The sequence below is a fragment of the Thalassophryne amazonica genome, chromosome 2, assembly GCF_902500255.1.
Source record: "Thalassophryne amazonica chromosome 2, fThaAma1.1, whole genome shotgun sequence".
In the NCBI taxonomy this organism is placed as follows: domain Eukaryota; kingdom Metazoa; phylum Chordata; class Actinopteri; order Batrachoidiformes; family Batrachoididae; genus Thalassophryne; species Thalassophryne amazonica.
The window spans coordinates 3,657,128-3,676,431 of NC_047104.1; the positions used below are offsets into that span (position 1 = coordinate 3,657,128).

The 19,304-nt window shown below is 47.1% G+C and overlaps 1 protein-coding gene across 1 annotated transcript in view; it reads left to right on the forward strand.

Moving 5' to 3' along the window:
- The first annotated feature begins 8,537 nt into the window (after positions 1–8,537).
- Positions 8,538–19,304, forward strand: part of LOC117521768 (kinesin-like protein KIF23) — a 65,637-nt gene continuing 54,870 nt past the window's right edge. Inside the window, exons 1-7 of the mRNA XM_034183113.1 lie at positions 8,538–8,603; positions 13,041–13,107; positions 15,364–15,492; positions 17,037–17,142; positions 17,399–17,535; positions 17,626–17,738; positions 17,818–17,988. Coding sequence (XP_034039004.1) covers positions 8,590–8,603; positions 13,041–13,107; positions 15,364–15,492; positions 17,037–17,142; positions 17,399–17,535; positions 17,626–17,738; positions 17,818–17,988 — 737 coding nt within the window. The 5' untranslated portion in view covers positions 8,538–8,589. The remainder of the gene's footprint in view (positions 8,604–13,040; positions 13,108–15,363; positions 15,493–17,036; positions 17,143–17,398; positions 17,536–17,625; positions 17,739–17,817; positions 17,989–19,304) is intronic.

Consider the following 19,304-nt stretch of genomic DNA (forward strand, 5'->3'; position numbering starts at 1 on the left):
TTCCATGCCTCCACTGGAATGTCATCTGGACCAACTGCCTTTCCACTCTTCATTCTCTTCATAGCAGCCCTCACTTCTTCCTTACTAATCTCTTGTACTTCCTGATTTACTCTCACCACATCATCCAACCTTTTCTCTCGCTCATTTTCTTTATTCATCAGCTCTTCAAAATATTCCCTCCACCTTCTCAGCACACACTCCTCACTTGTCAGCATATTACCATGTGCATCTTTTACCACCCTAACCTGCTGCACATCCTTTCCAGCTCTGTCCCTTTGTCTGGCCAATCGGTACAAGTCCTTTTTTTCCTTCCTTACTATTCAACTTCTTGTACAGCTCGCAATATGCCTTTTCCTTTGCTTTTGCCACTTATCTTCTTGCCTTACACCGCATCTCCTTGTACTCCTGTCTACTTTCTTCATCTCTCCGACTATCCCAAAACTTTTTCTCCAACCTCTTTCTCCCTATGCTTTCCTGGACCTCTTCAGTCCACCACCAAGTCTCCTTGTCTTCCTTCCACTGTCCAGATGTCACACCCATTACTGTCCTAGCTGTCTCCCTCAATACATCTGCAGTACTTTTCCAGTTGTCCAAAATTGTTTCCCTTCCAACCAGTGTTTCTCTCACCTGCTCGCTAAATTTCACACAACAGTCTTCCTCCTTCAGCTTCCACCATCTGATCCTTTGTGTTGGGAAAGTGTAGGTACACAGACCCACAACAGGGGGCGCAAATGAACAGACAATGGAGGAAGTCAAATAACAACACTTTACTGTTGTGAATGGGCACAACAAATACAACAGATTACAACAATGGACAAAAAGCCAAATCACAAAAGGTGTCATGTGGGCAGGCTCGAAGATAGAAGACGTCTGTCCAAAGTAGAACCGGAACCACACAATTTCCTCCGCCACCAGACCCCGGGAATACTGGAGCCGCCAAGTCCCGAACTCCCAGGTGGCCACTGCCTCCGCGTGTCGGACCTGGTACTGCTGGCGAGGAACAAAAAAACAATTAAATGTGGGCGCGTTTGCACCCAGCAATCCACACGGCAGGAAAACTACCTCCACCTCTCATTGGAAAAAGAGTCTGTTATACAATGCACAAAGTCACAAAAGGTTACTGTCGAAAAATCCCACAGTCAGCTGAGAACGTTACCTTCCAGGTAGAGCGATATCTCGGCAAAGAGGTGGAGACGTCGTCCTGCTGATGTACCCCTGCTGATCAGGTGATTGGTAACAGCTGTTGCAGGTGATGCGTGACAGCTGTCACCCTGGCTGCTCCTGTGAGGCGGCCGCGCCCTCTGGTGCCTGGAGCCCGCACTCCAGACAGGGCGCCCTCTGGTGGTGGGCCAGCAGTACCTCCTCTTCTGGCGGCCCACACAACAGGACCCCCCCCTCAACGGGCGCCTCCTGGCGCCCGACCAGGCTTGTCCGGGTGGCGGCGGTAGAAATCGGCCAGGAGGGCCGGGTCCAGGATGAAGCTCCTCTTCACCCAGGAGCGTTCTTCGGGACCGTACCCCTCCCAGTCCACCAAATACTGGAAGCCCCGGCCCATCCTACGGACATCCAAGAGCCGGCGTACAGTCCAAGCCGGCTCGCCATCGATGATCCGGGCAGGAGGCGGCGCCGGACCCGGAGTACAGAGGGGTGAGGTGTGATGCGGTTTAATTCGGGACACATGAAACACAGGATGGATCCGCAGTGAGGCCGGAAGCTGAAGCCTCACTGCGGCTGGACTGATGACCTTAAGGATCTTGAAGGGGCCGATGTAACGGTCCTGTAGCTTGGGGGAGTCCACTTTGAGGGGAATGTCCTTTGTGGATAACCACACCTCCTGCCCTGGCCGATACGCAGGGGCCGGGGTCCGCCGACGGTCTGCATGGGCTTTTGCCCTCGTCCGGGCCTTTAGCAAAGCAGAACGGGCGGCACGCCACACCCGATGGCACTTCCGTAGGTGGGCCTGGACCGAGGGCACACCGACCTCTCCCTCAACCACCGGAAACAACGGGGGCTGATACCCCAGACGCACCTCAAAAGGGGAGAGGCCGGTGGCTGAAGACACCTGGCTGTTATGGGCATACTCGATCCAGGCCAAATGGGTACTCCAGGCCGCTGGGTGCGCGGCAGTCATGCAGCGCAAGGCCTGTTCCACCTCCTGGTTTACCCGTTCTGCTTGCCCGTTGGTCTGAGGGTGGTACCCGGATGAGAGACTCACCGTGGCCCCCAGTTCCCGGCAGAAGCTCCTCCAGACTTGCGAGGAGAACTGGGGACCACGATCGGAGACGATGTCTGTTGGAATCCCATGCAGCCGGACGATGTGGTGGACCAGGAGGTCCGCTGTCTCCTGGGCTGTTGGGAGCTTCGGGAGGGCCACGAAGTGGGCCACCTTGGAGAATCGGTCCACTATCGTGAGGATGGTGGTGTTACCCTGGGACGACGGGAGGCCCGTGACAAAATCCAGGCCGATGTGGGACCAGGGGTGATGAGGCACAGGCAGAGGCTGGAGTAGTCCTGATGCCCTGCGATGGTCAGCCTTGCCCCTGGCGCAGGTGGTGCAGGCCTGGATATAATCCCGGACGTCGGCCTCTAGGGACGCCCACCAGAAGCGCTGCCAGACAACTGCCACGGTTCTTCACACCCCTGGATGACAGGAGAGCTTGGAGCCGTGACAGAAGTCCAGGACTGCAGCCCTAGCTTCTGGTGGGACTGTATAGTTTGTTCTTCGGCCCAGTTCCGGGGTCCGGGCTTCGTGCCAGGGCCTCCCGGATGGTTCTCTCTACGTCCCAGGTGAGGGTGGCCACGATAGTGGACTCCGGGATGATGGGTTCTGGTGGATCCGACAACTCCGCTTTGACTTCATCTTCATGTATCCGGGACAAGGCATCCGATCTCTGGTTTTTGGTCCCGGGACGGTAGGTGATCCGGAAGTCAAAACGGCCGAAGAACAGTGACCAGCGGGCTTGCCTGGGGTTCAGCCGCTTGGCGGTCCTGATATACTCCAGGTTCCGGTGGTCAGTGAAAACCATGAATGGCACGGACGTTCCCTCCAACAGATGTCTCCACTCTTCAAGAGCCTCTTTCACCGCAAGGAGTTCTTGATTGCCGACGTCATAGTTCCGTTCGGCCGGGGTCAACCTGCGGGAGAAATAGGCACACGGGTGAAGGACCTTATCGGCCTCTCCGCTCTGGGAAAGCACAGCTCCTATCCCTGAGTCCGAGGCGTCCACTTCAACCACTAACTGGTGACTAGGATCGGGCTGCACCAAAACGGGTGCAGACGAGAAGCGCCGTTTCAACTCCTTGAACGCGGCATCGCAACGATCCGACCAGGTGAAGGGGACTTTTGGTGAGGTCAGGGCTGTCAGGGGGCTAACTACCTGACTGTAGCCCTTAATGAACCTCCTGTAGAAATTTGCAAAGCCGAGGAACTATTGCAGCTTCCTACGGCTAGTGGGTTGGGGCCAGTCTCTCACCGCCGCAACCTTGGCCGGATCAGGAGCGACGGAGTTGGGGGAGATGATAAACCCCAGGAAGGACAAAGATGTGCGGTGAAACTCACACTTCTCGCCCTTCACAAACAGCCGGTTCTCCAACAACCGCTGCAGGACCTGACGTACATGCCGGACATGAGTCTCAGGATCCGGAGAAAAGATGAGTATATCGTCTAGATATACGAAGACGAATCGGTGCAGGAAATCCCGCAAGACATCATTAACTAATGCTTGGAACGTCGCGGGGGCGTTTGTGAGGCCGAACGGCATGACCAGGTACTCAAAGTGACCTAAGGGGGTGTTAAATGCCGTCTTCCACTCGTCTCCCTTCTGGATCCGAACCAGGTGATACGCATTTCTAAGATCTAGCTTAGTGAATATTTGGGCTCCATGCAGGGGCGTGAACACTGAATCCAACAGGGGCAACGGGTATCGATTACGAACCGTGATTTCGTTCAGCCCCCTATAATCAATGCATGGACGAAGTCCGCCGTCTTTTTTACCCACAAAAAAGAAACCTGCACCCATCGGGGAGGTGGAATTCCAGATCAACCCGGCGGCTAAAGAGTCCCGGATGTAGGTCTTCATTGATTCGCGCTCAGGTCGTGAGAGGTTGTACAGCCTGCTGGACGGGAACTCAATGCCTGGAACCAAATCAATGGCACAATCGTACGGACGGTGGGGGGGAAGGGTGAGCGCCAGATCCTTACTGAACACATCCGCAAGGTCATGGTACTCCACCGGCACCGTCCCTAGATTGGGCGGGACTCTGACCTCCTCCTTAGCCTGGGAACCGGGAGGAACCGAGGAACCTAAACATGCCCGATGGCAGGTCTCGCTCCACTGAACCACTACCCCGGACGGCCAATCGATCTGGGGATTGTGTTTTAACATCCAGGGGAACCCTAGAATCACACGGGAGGTGGCAGGAGTCACAAAAAACTCTATCTCCTCCCGGTGATTTCCTGACACCACCAGAGTTACTGGTGGTGTCTTATGTGTGATTAGAGGGAGTAGGGAGCCATCTAGTGCCCGCACCTGCACAGGCAAGGTAAGCGCCACCAGAGGGAGCCCTATCTCCCTGGCCCATCTGCTGTCTAACAGATTCCCTTCAGAGCCCGTGTCCACCAGTGCTGGGGCCTTCAGGGTTAAATTCTCATAAAGGATTGTCACTGTGAGTCGTGTGGCAATATGGGTATGTCCCACGTGAATGTTTTGGCCCACCCCTAACCCAGTGTCTAGGGGCGGGCGTTGGTGTTTAACCGCTCGGGGCAGTCCCTCACTTGATGCTCTATTGAGCCACAAACAAAGCACGCTCCGCGGGCCAGTCTCCTCTGTCTATCTGGTGCCCTAAATGTGGCCCTGCTCGTGTCCATAGCTTCGTCAGCAGGGGGAGCTGTCACCACACGGAGCGTAGAGGCCGTGGAGCGTGGGGAGGGCGGAACTCGGTCGGAACCGGAAGGGAGAGGGACGGCGCGTGCCCGGCCACGCCCTTCGTCTCGTTCCCGACGGCGTTCTTCTAACCGATTGTCTAATCGTATAACGAGATCAATAAGCCCGTCTAAATCCCGCGGTTCGTCCTTGGCCACCAGGTGCTCCTTCAGGACCAACGATAGTCCGTTTACGAAGGCGGCGCGGAGGGCAGTGCTATTCCAGCCGGACCTCGCAGCCGCGATGCGGAAGTCGACTGCATAAGCAGCTGCGCTCCGGCGCCCCTGTCTCATTGACAGCAGCACGGCTGAAGCGGTCTCTCCTCTATTTGGGTGATCGAACACTGTTCTGAACTCCCTCACAAACCCATCATATGTCAGAAGGAGCCGTGAATTTTGCTCCCAGAGCGCTGTAGCCCAAGCGCATGCCTCGCCGCGAAGCAGATTAATCACATAAGCTATCTTACTAGCATCAGTCGCGTACATGACGGGACGTTGTGTGAAGACGAGCGAACACTGCATAAGAAAGTCCGCGCATGTCTCCACACAACCCCCGTACGGTTCTGGAGGGCTTATGTATGCTTCAGGGGAAGGTGGGAGGGGTCGTTGAACGACCTGTGGAACGTCACTATTGCGCACAGGATCGACAGGAGGGGGAGCCGCAGCAGCGCCCTGAGGGCGCGCTTCCACCTGCGCGGCGAGAGCCTCCACCCTGCGGTTAAGGAGGACGTTCTGCTCGGTCATCAGATCCAGCCGAGCCGTAAAAGCGGTGAGGATTCGCTGCAACTCACCGATCATTCCTCCTGCAGACGCCTGTGCGCCCTGCTCTTCCATTGGCCGTTCAACGGCCGGTTGACGCCCCTCGGGGTCCATGACGTTGGCCGAGATATCCTGTTGGGAAAGTGTAGGTACACGGACCCACAACAGGGGGCACAAATGAACGGACAATGGAGGAAGTCAAATAACAACACTTTACTGTTGTGAATGGGCACAACAAATACAACAGATTACAACAATGGACAAAAAGCCAAATCACAAAAGGTGTCGTGTGGGCAGGCTCGAAGATAGAAGACGTCTGTCCAAAGTAGAACTGGAACCACACGATTTCCTCCGCCACCAGACCCCGGGAATACTGGAGCCGCCAAGTCCCGAACTCCCAGGTGGCCACTGCCTCCGTGTGTCGGACCTGGTACTGCTGGCGAGGAACAAAAAAACAATTAAATGTGGGCGCGTTTGCACCCAGCAGTCCACACAGCAGGAAAACTACCTCCACCTCTCGTTGGAAAAAGAGTCTGTTATACAATGCACAAAGTCACAAAAGGTTACTGTCGAAAAATCCCACAGTCAGCTGAGAACGTTACCTTCCAGGTAGAGCGATATCTCGGCAAAGAGGTAGAGACGTCGTCCTGCTGATGTACCCCTGCTGATCAGGTGATTGGTAACAGCTGTTGCAGGTGATGCGTGACAGCTGTCACCCTGGCTGCTCCTGTGAGGCGGCTACGCCCTCTGGTGCCTGGAGCCCGCACTCCAGACAGAGCGCCCTCTGGTGGTGGGTCAGCAGTCCCTCCTCTTCTGGCGGCCCACACAACACTTTGTTGAGCTCTAACTCTCTTCTTCTTTACCTCTATTTTTTGAACATAACGCCTGCGATAAACGGGGGACCTCTGTAACACTTTTTTGATTATACTACAAAACAATTGATACGACGGCCGCTTTTGATGCTCTATTGGCACGCGTCGTGATTGGTGGAGTTCTTTTTCTTTGCCGTCTTCCTGGCTTCCATGTCGTAAAATGAGGGTGTGTCTGAAGCGGAGTCTGAATATTTATGGGCGTGTTTATTATAATTACGATTGTTTTCACCCGCCGCATTTATCAAGGTCACGTCAGGCGTATGCCGGTGTTCATCTCGATGGATAAGTCTGTCAAGCGGAGGTGCGCCATCAAGATGAGGTGCCTCGCGTAACTGCACATGCATTCACTGAAAAAATTACTTGATGAGGTTCGCTTATTTTGATGGGCAAGTAAATGTATAAAAATCCCAGAAGAAGACCGTAGAGCATGTCCATAACTAATGTAAGTGCTAATCAATGTAGCAGGCGATGCTACAAGTTTACAAAGCCACATGCTGAGTAAAATAAAGCCTTTTAAGAGAAAGGGTCTGTGCTGATCGTCTGAAACGGACTTGTGCATTTAAAGTGAAGCAGTGTGTTTCTACGTATATATATATATATATATATATATATATATATATATATATATATATATATATATATATATATTAAAAACGTCGTTTGCTCCACTGGCTGTTCACCTCCGCAGATGAAGCGCACTTCTCCGTGGTGGGTAGAGGGGAAAAAAAAAACAACAAAATGCGCATGCGCAGTTGCACATCGAGCGAGTTGCATCATCTCCACGTGCAATTGTGTGACGCACCTCATCTCGACGTTCACCTCATCTCGACGGGACACCTGTACTGGGCAGGTGCGCACTGCTTTATACATGTCACGGCAACTTTGGTGTACTTCAAATTTACTCCGTAAATTTATGCCACAAGTGCGCAACTTTGATACATGAGGCCCAATATGTCTGCCTTTCTCCTCTCCATTTCAGCCAGCTCTCTCCCTTTACCAGTCATACTTCCAACATTCAATGTCCCCACTCTCATTTCCACCCTTCTAGTTTTCTTCTTCTCCTGCTGTTTGTGGAAACATTCTCATCCTTTTCTTTGTTGTCTTCACCCAGCAGTAGCCCAATTTCCACTGGCACCTTGTTGGGCAACAGCACCGGTGGCAGATGTTGTTAACCCGGGCCGTGACCAATCTGGTATGGAAATTCGATTCTTAGTCTGCATAGTTAGGTTGGCTTGTTTTACGCAGGATGCCCTTCCTGACGCAACCCTCCTCATTTATCCGGGCTTGGGACCGGCACTCAGAATGTACTGGCTGCACACCCCATGTGGGTGAGTTCTCAGGAAGCTCTCAGCAATCAATGTTAAAAAAGTAAATATGTACAGAGGATGTATGTATATAATGTAAATAATGATATATAGCCTAATCACATGTCTGTTCAAATTACTAAAATAGTTCACATTACTGCTACTATCTGATTCTCTATCATATTGTAGCGGGATGAAAGTCCCGGGTCCCAATTGAAAAGACGTTCCCGCTAGCTTGGTTAATGGGGAGTTCCCCTTTGGCTGACCTGGTAGAGGAACGGTCTTTTGGTGTGAGCCGCGTGGGTTCGATCCCCCACCGTCGTCCCGGCCACGAAGGTCCTGCTGCTTCAATATATTAGAGTTTGTGTGTGTGTGTGTGTGTGTGTGTGTGGTTACAGTGTTTGCAAAATGCCTGTCAAACCATTTGTCTTGTATCAGAGCTACATGTATGACGTTTGTAGATTAGTATTTAGAGAGTTACGATGGATTAAATGAACACACTGAGTGGACTGGGGCGGATGACCGCTCCAAGATGGCGGCCCCAGCGTCTTAATAATGTCTATGGCATGGTCTATGGTCTTCACGCCCACACCGGAAGTGTAGGTGGGACTTCGGCAGGTTTCCGCCGTGTTCGCGTTCTGTTTGGCTGAAATGTGTCTGTCAGAATAACGTCTGGCAAGAGGGAAAGTTTCAAACGGGAAAGAAGCGCTGCTGCCCCAAACACAAAGAAATCATGGACAAACCGGGGTAAGTGTAGCGTTATATCTCATTACAGGTTCCGCTGGCAGTCTGGTATTAGAACGAATATTTCAGTGTATTTATTTTGTTGCTGTACGACGTATACCGTGAAGAAGCTAACTGAGGTTAGCTGTGTTGTTAGCTTCCCTGATAACAAATGAGGTTGTGCGAAAACATTTTCATCAGTCAGGTGAAGGTGAAGTTTCTCCCACTGCGTCGAGGCTTTCCATCAGTTCCTTAAACCAGGATAGTTAAAAAAGAAAAAAAAGAAGCTGTAAATCATCAGAAAATAAAGATTTGTTTGTGACCTGTGAGGAAGTAAACATTTAGCAGGATAACGCAAAAAATAATCAACAGATTTTAATGACATTTACTGAGCAGATAGATAATGTTCTGGAAAATATGATTCAGTTTTGGAGGTGATCAGGTGTCCCATACTTTAATTCCACATGTACATGAGTGTGAAAACTGAGCATGATACAGCACATATCTCCTACGCTCTTAACATGTATTTTAGGGAGTAAAAGATGGTATGTTGATCATGGGGGGGGTTTCATAATAATTATGTCATACAATTTGTCCCTTTTCTTGGGGGGAAACGATTGTATGCTGATAAAAGGAGGGAAAAGATTTTCACTTTTAATATATAACATACTGGATTTTATAGGCTATCTTCTGAGAGGGGGAAATGTTTTCAAGGTGGGGAGATATTGATATTTATATCTTGCTCATTTTTCCGACTTGCCTGCACGGGGGAAAGGAAAATGTGTGACACCAGAATATTTTGTTGGGACTGAAATTGAGAAGAATGTTTCCCACATAGCAACATTAAACTCAAAAGGTTGTGAGAGGATGTTGATGAAATTTGCTGAGCAGATGGAAAATGTCCTAGATAATGTGCGATTTTATTTTTAATTTCATCTGGAACCTATTTTGGATCTAAGATACACAAGTTTTAGGCAATATGTGACCTGGGTGGCAGTAGCTCAGTTGGTAGAGCGAGCTGTCTTGTGACCGAATGGTCAGCGGTTCGACTTTGGCTCCTAACCAAGCAAAATCTATATATTGCCATTGTGTCCTTGAGCAAAACACTTAACTCATCTTGTCTATGTATGAATGAGGTGGTGGTCAGAGGGGCTGCAGGTGCAAAATGGCAGCCACGCTTCCATCAGTTTGCCCCGGGGCAGCTGTGGCTACATCAGTAGTGTACCACCACCACTGTGTGAATGTGCAAGTGAATGAATAATGCAACTTGTAAAGCACTTTGGGTGTCTTGAAAACTGTTCTGTAAATCCAATTCATCATCACTGGCAGGTGTGTGTGCTCTTTAGTTTTTCATGACACACACGCACACACACTCTGTTTATTTCATAATGTTAAGTGCATTTCATTTGTTTTCATCCATGTCTCTGTGCTCCTGTTTCATTCCGTTTCTTAATTGTATGAGAACAACAAACCATGTTCGTGTTTCTGCAGAGGGGACAGTAACACTGTGAATATAAATCAGTGTCTATGTGGTTGGTTTTAGGTTAAATTGGCTGAACATGACAGTTTTAGTTCAGGTGACCCAATAACATTCCGGCTTGTTGTCTTCTGTAGACCTCCTGAGCGTTATGCTAAATTCTGGGAGGAATTTGGTGATTTTTATTTCAGATTTGAGCGTCCCTGCTGATATTTTAATCATTGCAGATATTAACCTTCAGTTGAATCATTCATTAATGATTCTACTGATTCTTTGTGTCGCGCCTTTTTGATCCCAAGCACAGTGGATGGAAACATTCTTGACTTGGTTCCAGTCCGAGGGATCGATGTTTCTGCTGTTGAGGTGCTTCTTCTTTCTTCTATTTATTTTGATCACATTTTAGTTAAACTTCCTTCACTATCCTGTCTGAAGATTGGTGATATTGTCTGACTGACCTGATTTATTTGAGGTGCCACAGCCCATATAGAACTTTGTGTTTGAAGACCTTTGGACCTTCAGCAACTATCTGCTGAGGATGGTTCTGTGGACAGTATTGTTGAGCGTCTCAGTTCAGCATTGCGCGATGTGCTGGACATGGTTGCACCTATGAAGGTAAAAAGATGTTTACAAAAAATTTCATGGATTATTGATGATCTCCATGTCTTTCAATGAAAATGTAGGATGCTGGAGTGAACGTGGCCTTGTGGCATGATTGTCTGGCTGACTACAAACATGCTCTATCAGCTGCCAAGACAAGTTATTATTCAAAATTAATTAACAATATGCATAATCTGAAATTCTTCTTTGACGTTGTGGCAAAACTTACTTATCATCAGCCAGTAAGCCTTACCAACTTTTCAGGTACTGATTTTCTGGACTTTTTAAATAGGACGGTGGAGGAAATCATCTGTTTGAGCCCCTACAGTCGGCTTTTAGGGCTCATCGTTCCACGGAGACGACACTTAACTGCGGTTGCAAATGATTTGTTGATGGCAGTGGTTGTGGATTCGACTTCAGGGGTGGTGGTGTTTGATTTGAGTGCAGCTTTGGATACAGTTGATTGCAGTATTTTGTTGGAGAGAATTATTTTGGTATTTCTGGACTGCTGCTGTCACAGCTGAAACCATACTTGCTGGGCTGACTGCAGGGTGTTTATTATAACATCTGGACAAATGATGTCATCAGCCAGAGAATAAACTCACCTGTTTGAGGAGACCTTGGTTTGTGTGCTGCAGTCTCTGCCCTGGCTTTGGATTACAGCTCGTACCAGTGCTTCACACACTCGTCGCTTGTGGACAACTACCAGCATGGAGAGGAAACATAACAATAAGCTAATCAATACAATAATTGGCATGTGAATGAGGTATGTTCAAACACTGGGAAGCTGTGTAACAATTTATTTCATTTTGCTGAGGTTCATCATCATCTCATCTTCAACCGCTTTTCCGGGTTCGGGTCGTGTGGGCAACAGCTCCAGCAGGGGACCCCAGACTTCCCTTTCCCATGCCACTTTGACCCCCTCTAACTGTGGGATCCTGAGGTGTTCCCAGGCCAGTGTGGAGATATAATCTCTCCACCTAGTCCTGGGTCTTCCCCGGGGTCTCCTCCCAGATGGACGTGCCTGGAACACCTCCCTTGGGAGGCGCCCAGGAGGCATCCTTACCTGCCTGAACCACCTCAGCTGGCTCCTTTCAACGTAAAGGAGCAGTGACTCTACTCTGAGCTCCCCACAGATGACCGAACTTCTCACCCTATCTCTAAGGGAGACACCAGCCACCCTCCTGAGGAAGCCCATTTCAGCCGCTTGTACCCGCGATCTAGTTCTTTCGGTCATGACCCAACCCTCATGACCATAGGTGAGAGTAGGAACGAAGACTGACCAGTAGATTGAGACCTTCGCCTTTTGGCTCAGCTCCCTTTTTGCCACAACAGTACGGTACAGTGAATGCAACACCGCCCCCGCTGCGCCAATTCTCCGGCCAATCTCACACTCCATTGTCCCCTCACTTCATCATCTGTTTCCATCTCTTTCATCATTGTGACATTAAATTATTTTTACAGTTACACATTTCTTAATACAGTCCAGGTTATATGATCGGTTGATTTCACTGTCCATTCATAACTAGGAGCGCCGAGCCCATTTTGTTTTTTCGTCTTTTTGTGACAACCAATAAGAAGACTGCATCATACCATGCAATGGGGTCAACCCCGGCTCCTAACATAAAAGTTTCTGCCCCCTCCTTGTCAGAGTTGCTTTCAGACACTGCCTGGATCACTCTGAGGCTAATGATTCCTCGCCAGGAATCTTTAGGCTAACTTGGGAGCTCTCTGAGACGACTCTGAGGATCTTTGGGAATATGGACCCAGGTTGCTCCCGGTATGTAGCGAGCGCCTTGCTTGGCAGCACCCTGAAATTGGTCTGTGAGAGTGTGTGTTTGTGAATGTGAGGCATCATTGTAAAGCTCTTTGAGCTCCTGATTCAGATGGAAAAGTGCTATAATGAACAACTTTATTAACTGGTAACCATTATTTTTACTAAATGATTCTGTTCCAGAACATAAAAAATATAAAGTTTCTGGTTTTGTTTTCGTTGCACGAACCAGTTCAAAGCCTTGTTCATGGGACCTGAAATTCTTCCCTCTGTGAGTGTAGACAACCGTGTCTTGTGCTCTATACTACATCTCGTATCGTACCTGTAGAATTCATATTTTGGGATACGTCTTCCATACCTATAGACAACACTGTGCTTCTTAAAAAGATGTGAGCTACAGTTTGCCAAAAGGTACATGGCAGACTGGAGCCTTTCTGGTTTGAAAATCCTTCTCTTTTCCACGCCAGCATGAAGCTGGGCATCTAGTAATGCCACAGATAAAAGTTGCACTTTGCTCCATTTGTCCAGTCAGAGGAACAAAAGGCTGTAACTCCTTTATAGTTCTCATAGATGTCTTTAGTGGCTTCCCTCACTTGGTTTTTGACTTTTACAGCAAAGGGAGGACTCCTCGAAGACCTGGTGCAAAGAAAGCAGCCAACATAGAGAAAGATCCTGTTGGAGTAAGTGAACATAGCTGTTTCTCACATTAACTTCATTTTTACAAGTCTATGTCAACATTAAAGAGGATATGAGCTAACATTTGACATCAAATAAAAAAGAAAGAAAGAAAAGAATGGGAGGGGGGGAGCCTCATGTTAAAGAAGAGCAATCAGAGATTTCTGATGTCCGCCAATTTGGATCTGGACCGCCTCCAAAATTCAGGGTAATCTTCCACGGCCTAATATGTATCCATGGTGGCAAATTTTTTTCAAAATCCGTGCAGTAGATTTGACGTAATCCTTCAAAGCATACATAAAGTGAAATCTTGATCCAGAATCTGGACCTGAATCATCCCCAAAATTCAGGGGAGTCTTCTATGGCCTTATATCTATCTGTGGTGGAAAATCTTTTTCATAATCTGTGCAGTAGTTTTGACGTAATCTTGCTAACAGTCAGACAGACAAATAAATACACACACTGATTTTATTACATCCTTGGAAGACATAATAAAAGTCCCACAATCGTATGACTGAGCACATATTGACTTCCTCATTTCTTTAACCACTTTTACACGAGTACCTGAAATATTTCTGCCTGGTGCAGGAATGTTTGGAATGAATGAAGCCTTTATTGGCCTTATACCGAAGTACAAGGAAACTCAGTCAGTTCAGTATCTACTTCATGCATGTATTAAATATCAGGAAATAGATGGAATTGCAGCGTACACCCGTCACTTTGAATGTACTGGTTAGACAGGCCATACAATATTTTTTTTGCCACAGGATTGCTGCTATAATTATTCAGGCCTGGCTGGTCTGCATTTTTAATAACTGCAATGAAAATAATGGCAGTGTAATGTAACGCCAAATATCCATAAATCTGGAAATCAATAATGATGTTGCACTTCTGCAGCACTCAGTTTAACACTGAAGCTGTTCCCAAACATGAGGGATGAAGGATCACTACTTTATTTTGTTTGTTTTTTGCACCTGTTCATTACTTTTCTTATGGAATGAAGTATGAAGTCATTTTTAAATATGGTTAAAGTGTGATGATGTTGTGTGACTCAGTGAACGTTTGTGCTGAGAGGCTCATTTAAACCTTAGTTATACACATCTTAGTATTTTGCTAAGTATGTAAAACTGTGTTTTAGTGCTGAAACAATTAGTCGAGTGACTCGAATAATTCAATTGCAAAAACTGTTTGAGGCAACTTCTGTGCCTCAAAGCTGTGTTTAACATTGTAGTACATATGCCAGGCCTGTGTGTGGCGCTGTATCGTCTCCAGTTAAGACAGAAGAAGACTAGAGCATGCGCATAAGGCGTGTAAGTGCTAATAAATTTAGCACTAAAAGTTACAGCTTTCCAATGTGACACAGAGTAAAATAAAACCTTTTAAGAGAAAGAGGCTCCACGCTGATCCTCTGAAACAGACTGACTGAGCATTTAAAGTGAAGCAGTGTGTATAAAAACACACGGTTTGGTCTGCTGGCTGCTCTACGTGCACTTTAAGTTGAGTTTTCATCGACAGGGTGCAGAGCTTATTTATCAGTGTGGCTTTTGTGGAAAAGCTGCAGTCCAGAGCCCAGTGTTTCACAGGATGTCTTCACGTGCAGCCTGACTGACTGATGGTTACACCGACCACCTGCGCTTACGGTCTGGTGTCAGGAGCTCAACTCCCCCCCGTCTCAACACTCTCCCTTCCATCACTGCACCTGCACTGCACATGCGTTATTTTGGAGTGCTGAGCTTCTGACACCGGGAAAGATCCATGTATTTTAAACAAAGTTGAGTCATAAAGTTTGAATCTGGGGACGGGTAGAGAAACTTGGTATTAAACAGGTCTTTTGGGGTTAAATTATTAAAGAGTAGAGCACAGATAAGCTCTGACATTAACTGTGCTGCTTTCAGTACTGCAAAATAAATTGGTGCATTTTGCTGTGTAGAAGAGAGCGCTGCATGCGGCGCAGCTCTCACGCGCCCGCGTACGCACACACAACCCACTGCTCTCTGCTTTAGTTAAAGTTAGCGATAACTTTTATACCCATAATTCCAGAGCATGTCAGAATAAATTCAGTATGTTATTACTGAGTGTTAGTTGGCACGCAGAGCTGAATGCCGTGTGATAACCTCAAATATCAGTAGACTAAAGTTGATCCATTTCAACTGCATTTCAAACACTTTAAGTTTGGCTTCTTTGGATCCAAGCAGGAAGCTTGAGCTGCACAGAAGTGGCTGATAACTGCATTCAGCATACGTTTAATTTTCTGCTGATAGGTGTACTGTCGTATACGTCCACTTGGGACAGAAGATGGAGAATGCTGCATTGAGATGATCAGCAACACAACCATTCAGCTTCACGCTCCTGATGGCCTGAAAGCCAACCGTAATGGGGAATACAAAGAGGTAGGTGTGTTTGTCTGAGCATGTCAGCAGCACTTAGGCCTTTAATACTCAACCTTTCTGACTCTTCAGGAGGGGTTTGAACCACAGGCTCATGTGTGCTGCACAGAGCCCACCTAGGGACATGGTGGTTAATTTTTTTGGCCCAGGTTATTGTGTTCTTTCGCAATACCTTTTGCGTTCCCTCGCAATAACCTAATATCGTATTAAAGTTCATGTCTATCAGAGCACACAGTGAGTGGAATCAGGTGGGGGGAGACTGAACGCATATGCACGTGCCAATGTTCGTGCAAGATGTTGAACTTGGCAGGTTGGATGTTAGTCAAACAGAACGCTGATGGTACAGGAACTATGCAAATGATGAGGAACTGTCAAGACAGAAAGAAAAACGGGTTGCAGGTGTATTGAAGTTGTCGAAATTCGTTCACATTTTTCAACAGTTTGAAAATTCTGATGAAGCGCCAGCTACAGAAATGAAGCTGGACAATGGTCAGTTGATGTCAACGTAAGTCCAGATTTCTTGTTTCATTTAGGCTTCGGTGTTCTTCGTTAGTGCCATGTGACCGGGGCTTTAGTCTGGATCCAGGACAGTCACAAACGCGAACACTCCGACTCCTTACTGACCTTCTCAACTGCTACAGCCACAGCATCTATTATTTCCACCAAAGCTGCAGTATTGTCCACAAAGCCAAATTTAGTAAACCTTTTGTCACTGACACCCAAGTTGATAGACTCCAGCCTTCCCCAACAACAGGTCCATGGAAGCATTCAGCAGAGGAGGAGCCAGAAAACATCAGATTTCACTGGGAAGAAGTCAAAAAGTCTGCACAGAACACGCAGCAACAGCTGTGATGTCCAGTAATTTATTGGAGATTCTGCACATTCTCAGGTTGTCCCACAAAGTGGCCCAACCACCGGAATCAATATAGGCTCCACAGAAGCAGTACTGATGGTTAAACTTGCAATTGATGAGTAGTTGCTGATCTTGGATGCAGTTGATTGATTTCAGCGTGAAACCTCAGAGCTCTGGACGCTTAACATCAAGCAGCAGGCGCTGTATCTGATTAACCTGTACCAGAATCTGACAGCAGTGTGATACCAATGTAGTGGTTGTGATCCAGGCAGTGATGATCGTGGTCTAAAAAAAATTAAATGAAAGACTGTTTCGAACGACAGCAGAACGGCATCTCCACCTGCCTGAAAAAGTTCAGCCCCAATATTACAGATTCAGTAGTTCACAGGCCACTGGTGTATCAGCCCCAGGAAACCTGGCACCGGAGAGCCCCAACATCCTGCCAGGAGGGTCAGCCGTATACACAGCTGCTCAAAGTAACCGGCCCCAATGGCACAGTCTGGCACATCTTCATTATTTAATTTCAGATCCATTGTGGTGGTGTCCAGAGAAAAAAAAAAAAAAAAAATGTCACCGTCCAGCCACTTGTGGAGCTGAATGTATGAAGATGTTTTAATGGTTTTGGATCTTATTACGTTGTCCATTTCCTGTGATGTGCCACTCGTAAATGAAGTTCTTTCTGGTCTTCCTTCAGACACAGTACTGTTTCAAGAAGGTTTTTGGCGTTAATACCGGTCAGCTGGAGCTGTTTGAAGACGTTGCCAAGCCACTGGTTCAGGATCTCCTTCACTGTAAGAACGGTAGGTTCAGCTGGATAATTAAATCATTGAGTCCACTTCTGTGCATCAGAAATACATTATTCATTCAACTGATGCACATCAGAGCATTATTTCATCTCAAAGCAGGAGAGCTGAAGACAGTGGGATTGTGATTTAAACATCTTGAAGCCAAGTCTGCTGATTGACTGACTATTTGCAGTTGTAATATGTTTTTTTTTTTTTTTGTGCGCTGTGTATCGATGGGTGAATTCACTGATTGTTTTTAATGGGTTGACAGGTTTGTTGTTCACTTACGGTGTCACTGGAAGTGGGAAAACGTACACCATGACCGGCTCCACTGGAGAAGGTGGGCTCCTTCCTCGCTCCCTTGACTTACTCTTCAGCAGCATAGGCCCCTTTCAGGCCAAGAGATTTGTAAGACTTCTCACTGGAGATGCCTCCAAGTTTGTTCACTTTTGAAGAAGAGTGACACACTGATGTGAAATCTTTTATCATCTCTGTCAGGTGATCAAACCAGATGATAAAAATGGTATGGAGATCCAGAGTCAAATTGATGCTCTCCTGGAGAGACAAAAGTATGAAAATCAGCAGACTGCGCCCAAAACGCCGTTGGCCAGGTGAGTTGTTGTCATGTCTCCCTCTCACTTTTAAACTGAGCTCCAGCTCAGTTTAAAGTTTTTGATTGTTTGTTCTCAGGCACAAGGCCGATCCAGTGTTTGCAGACATGATTAGTGCAGAGGAGGTGTGTCAAGCAGAGACTGTGGATGAGGACTGCTGTTACAGTGTTTTTGTGTCCTACATTGAGATCTACAATAACTACATCTATGACCTCCTTGAAGATGCACCTTTTGACTCCACCAGACCAAAGTAAGCTGAAATTGGCTTTTTAATTTTTTGCAGATTTATTTCTCTAATTTCTTTAGGTTAATTGTCTGTATAACTCTTTTCCAGATAAAACAGCTGTTTTTATATACAGTAACAGCTGAGTGGATCCTGGTCATTTGATTGGTGGCTTGTATGTCACGTGACATGCATTTGCCACTATGTTTCATTTACTGTGCGATCGTGCTTTTTAGAGTGCAATTTTGGTGCTATATAAATGTGCTATTGCACGCCTCGACCACCACGTGTGCTCACAGTACTGCGGGCTGTGTTTAGGAGCTAATTGGGCAGCAGTCTTGTTTGAGGGCGGGCGATAAAGGGGTAAAATATGATGTAATTTTGCTACTTTCGGGGACAGAAACACAGCGTTTTCTCTTGAGTTTTTGGGCAAATTACATACAAACAAAGTGAAAATGCAAAAAGTGAGGATGCGGTGGAAAGTGGACACGTGTTGTGGTTTGTTTATGACCCGGAGCACAAACGTGTTGAGGCGGTTTTGCAGGTGAGAGAATGTAGCTACTCTGGTTAGCTGTGTAGGCTAACATTTACCGACACGTCGTCTCCCATTCGCCTCGTCTTAACTTCTCCACTGGGAACTGGAAAAAAAGAAAGAAGAAAAAAAAAACACTTACCGCGACTGGTTTGGTGATTGCAGCCGAAAACAAAACAGTAAACCATTTTTCCATGTGAAGTTATGCTGTGTATATATTGTGCAATGGGAGCAGTTGTCGCCATAAGTAGTCAAATCCTGCAATGTCACACAGGGTTCAAACACTGCACTGCCCTATTGACTGTGCTAATTCTTAGAACACACACAAAAAACCCCAAAACAAATCCTGCACACCATAAGCCATCTGGAGGGATGAAGAGCTGTGAGGATGAAGAGCTGGACAAATTTCTGACATGATTTTTCACTGGACTGAGAAAAGCAGACAGCAGTCTGTACACAAAGTCAGTGCATGGCATCATGGACTACGTTGTCAGAATTGTTTTTGAACTGTCTAACTGGTTTTGTTGACTGAGAACAATTTTGGACTCCTATTTAAAGTCCGTGTTGGACTGTTGACGTTAAAACACCAGTGACGAACACCAAAATGTAAGTCCCTTTTCTGTTGTTTATAAATGAATAAAATATCAAATGACACGGATCTATGTTAGCTGTTATATAAAACAAAGAATTGTTTTTTTTCATTCATTCAATGGAACAAATATTTAATTTGGTATATTAAATATTCACCTCCATGAAATATTCGTACCATTGAACTCATAAACATTCGTTATTTGTATAATGTCTTAAATGC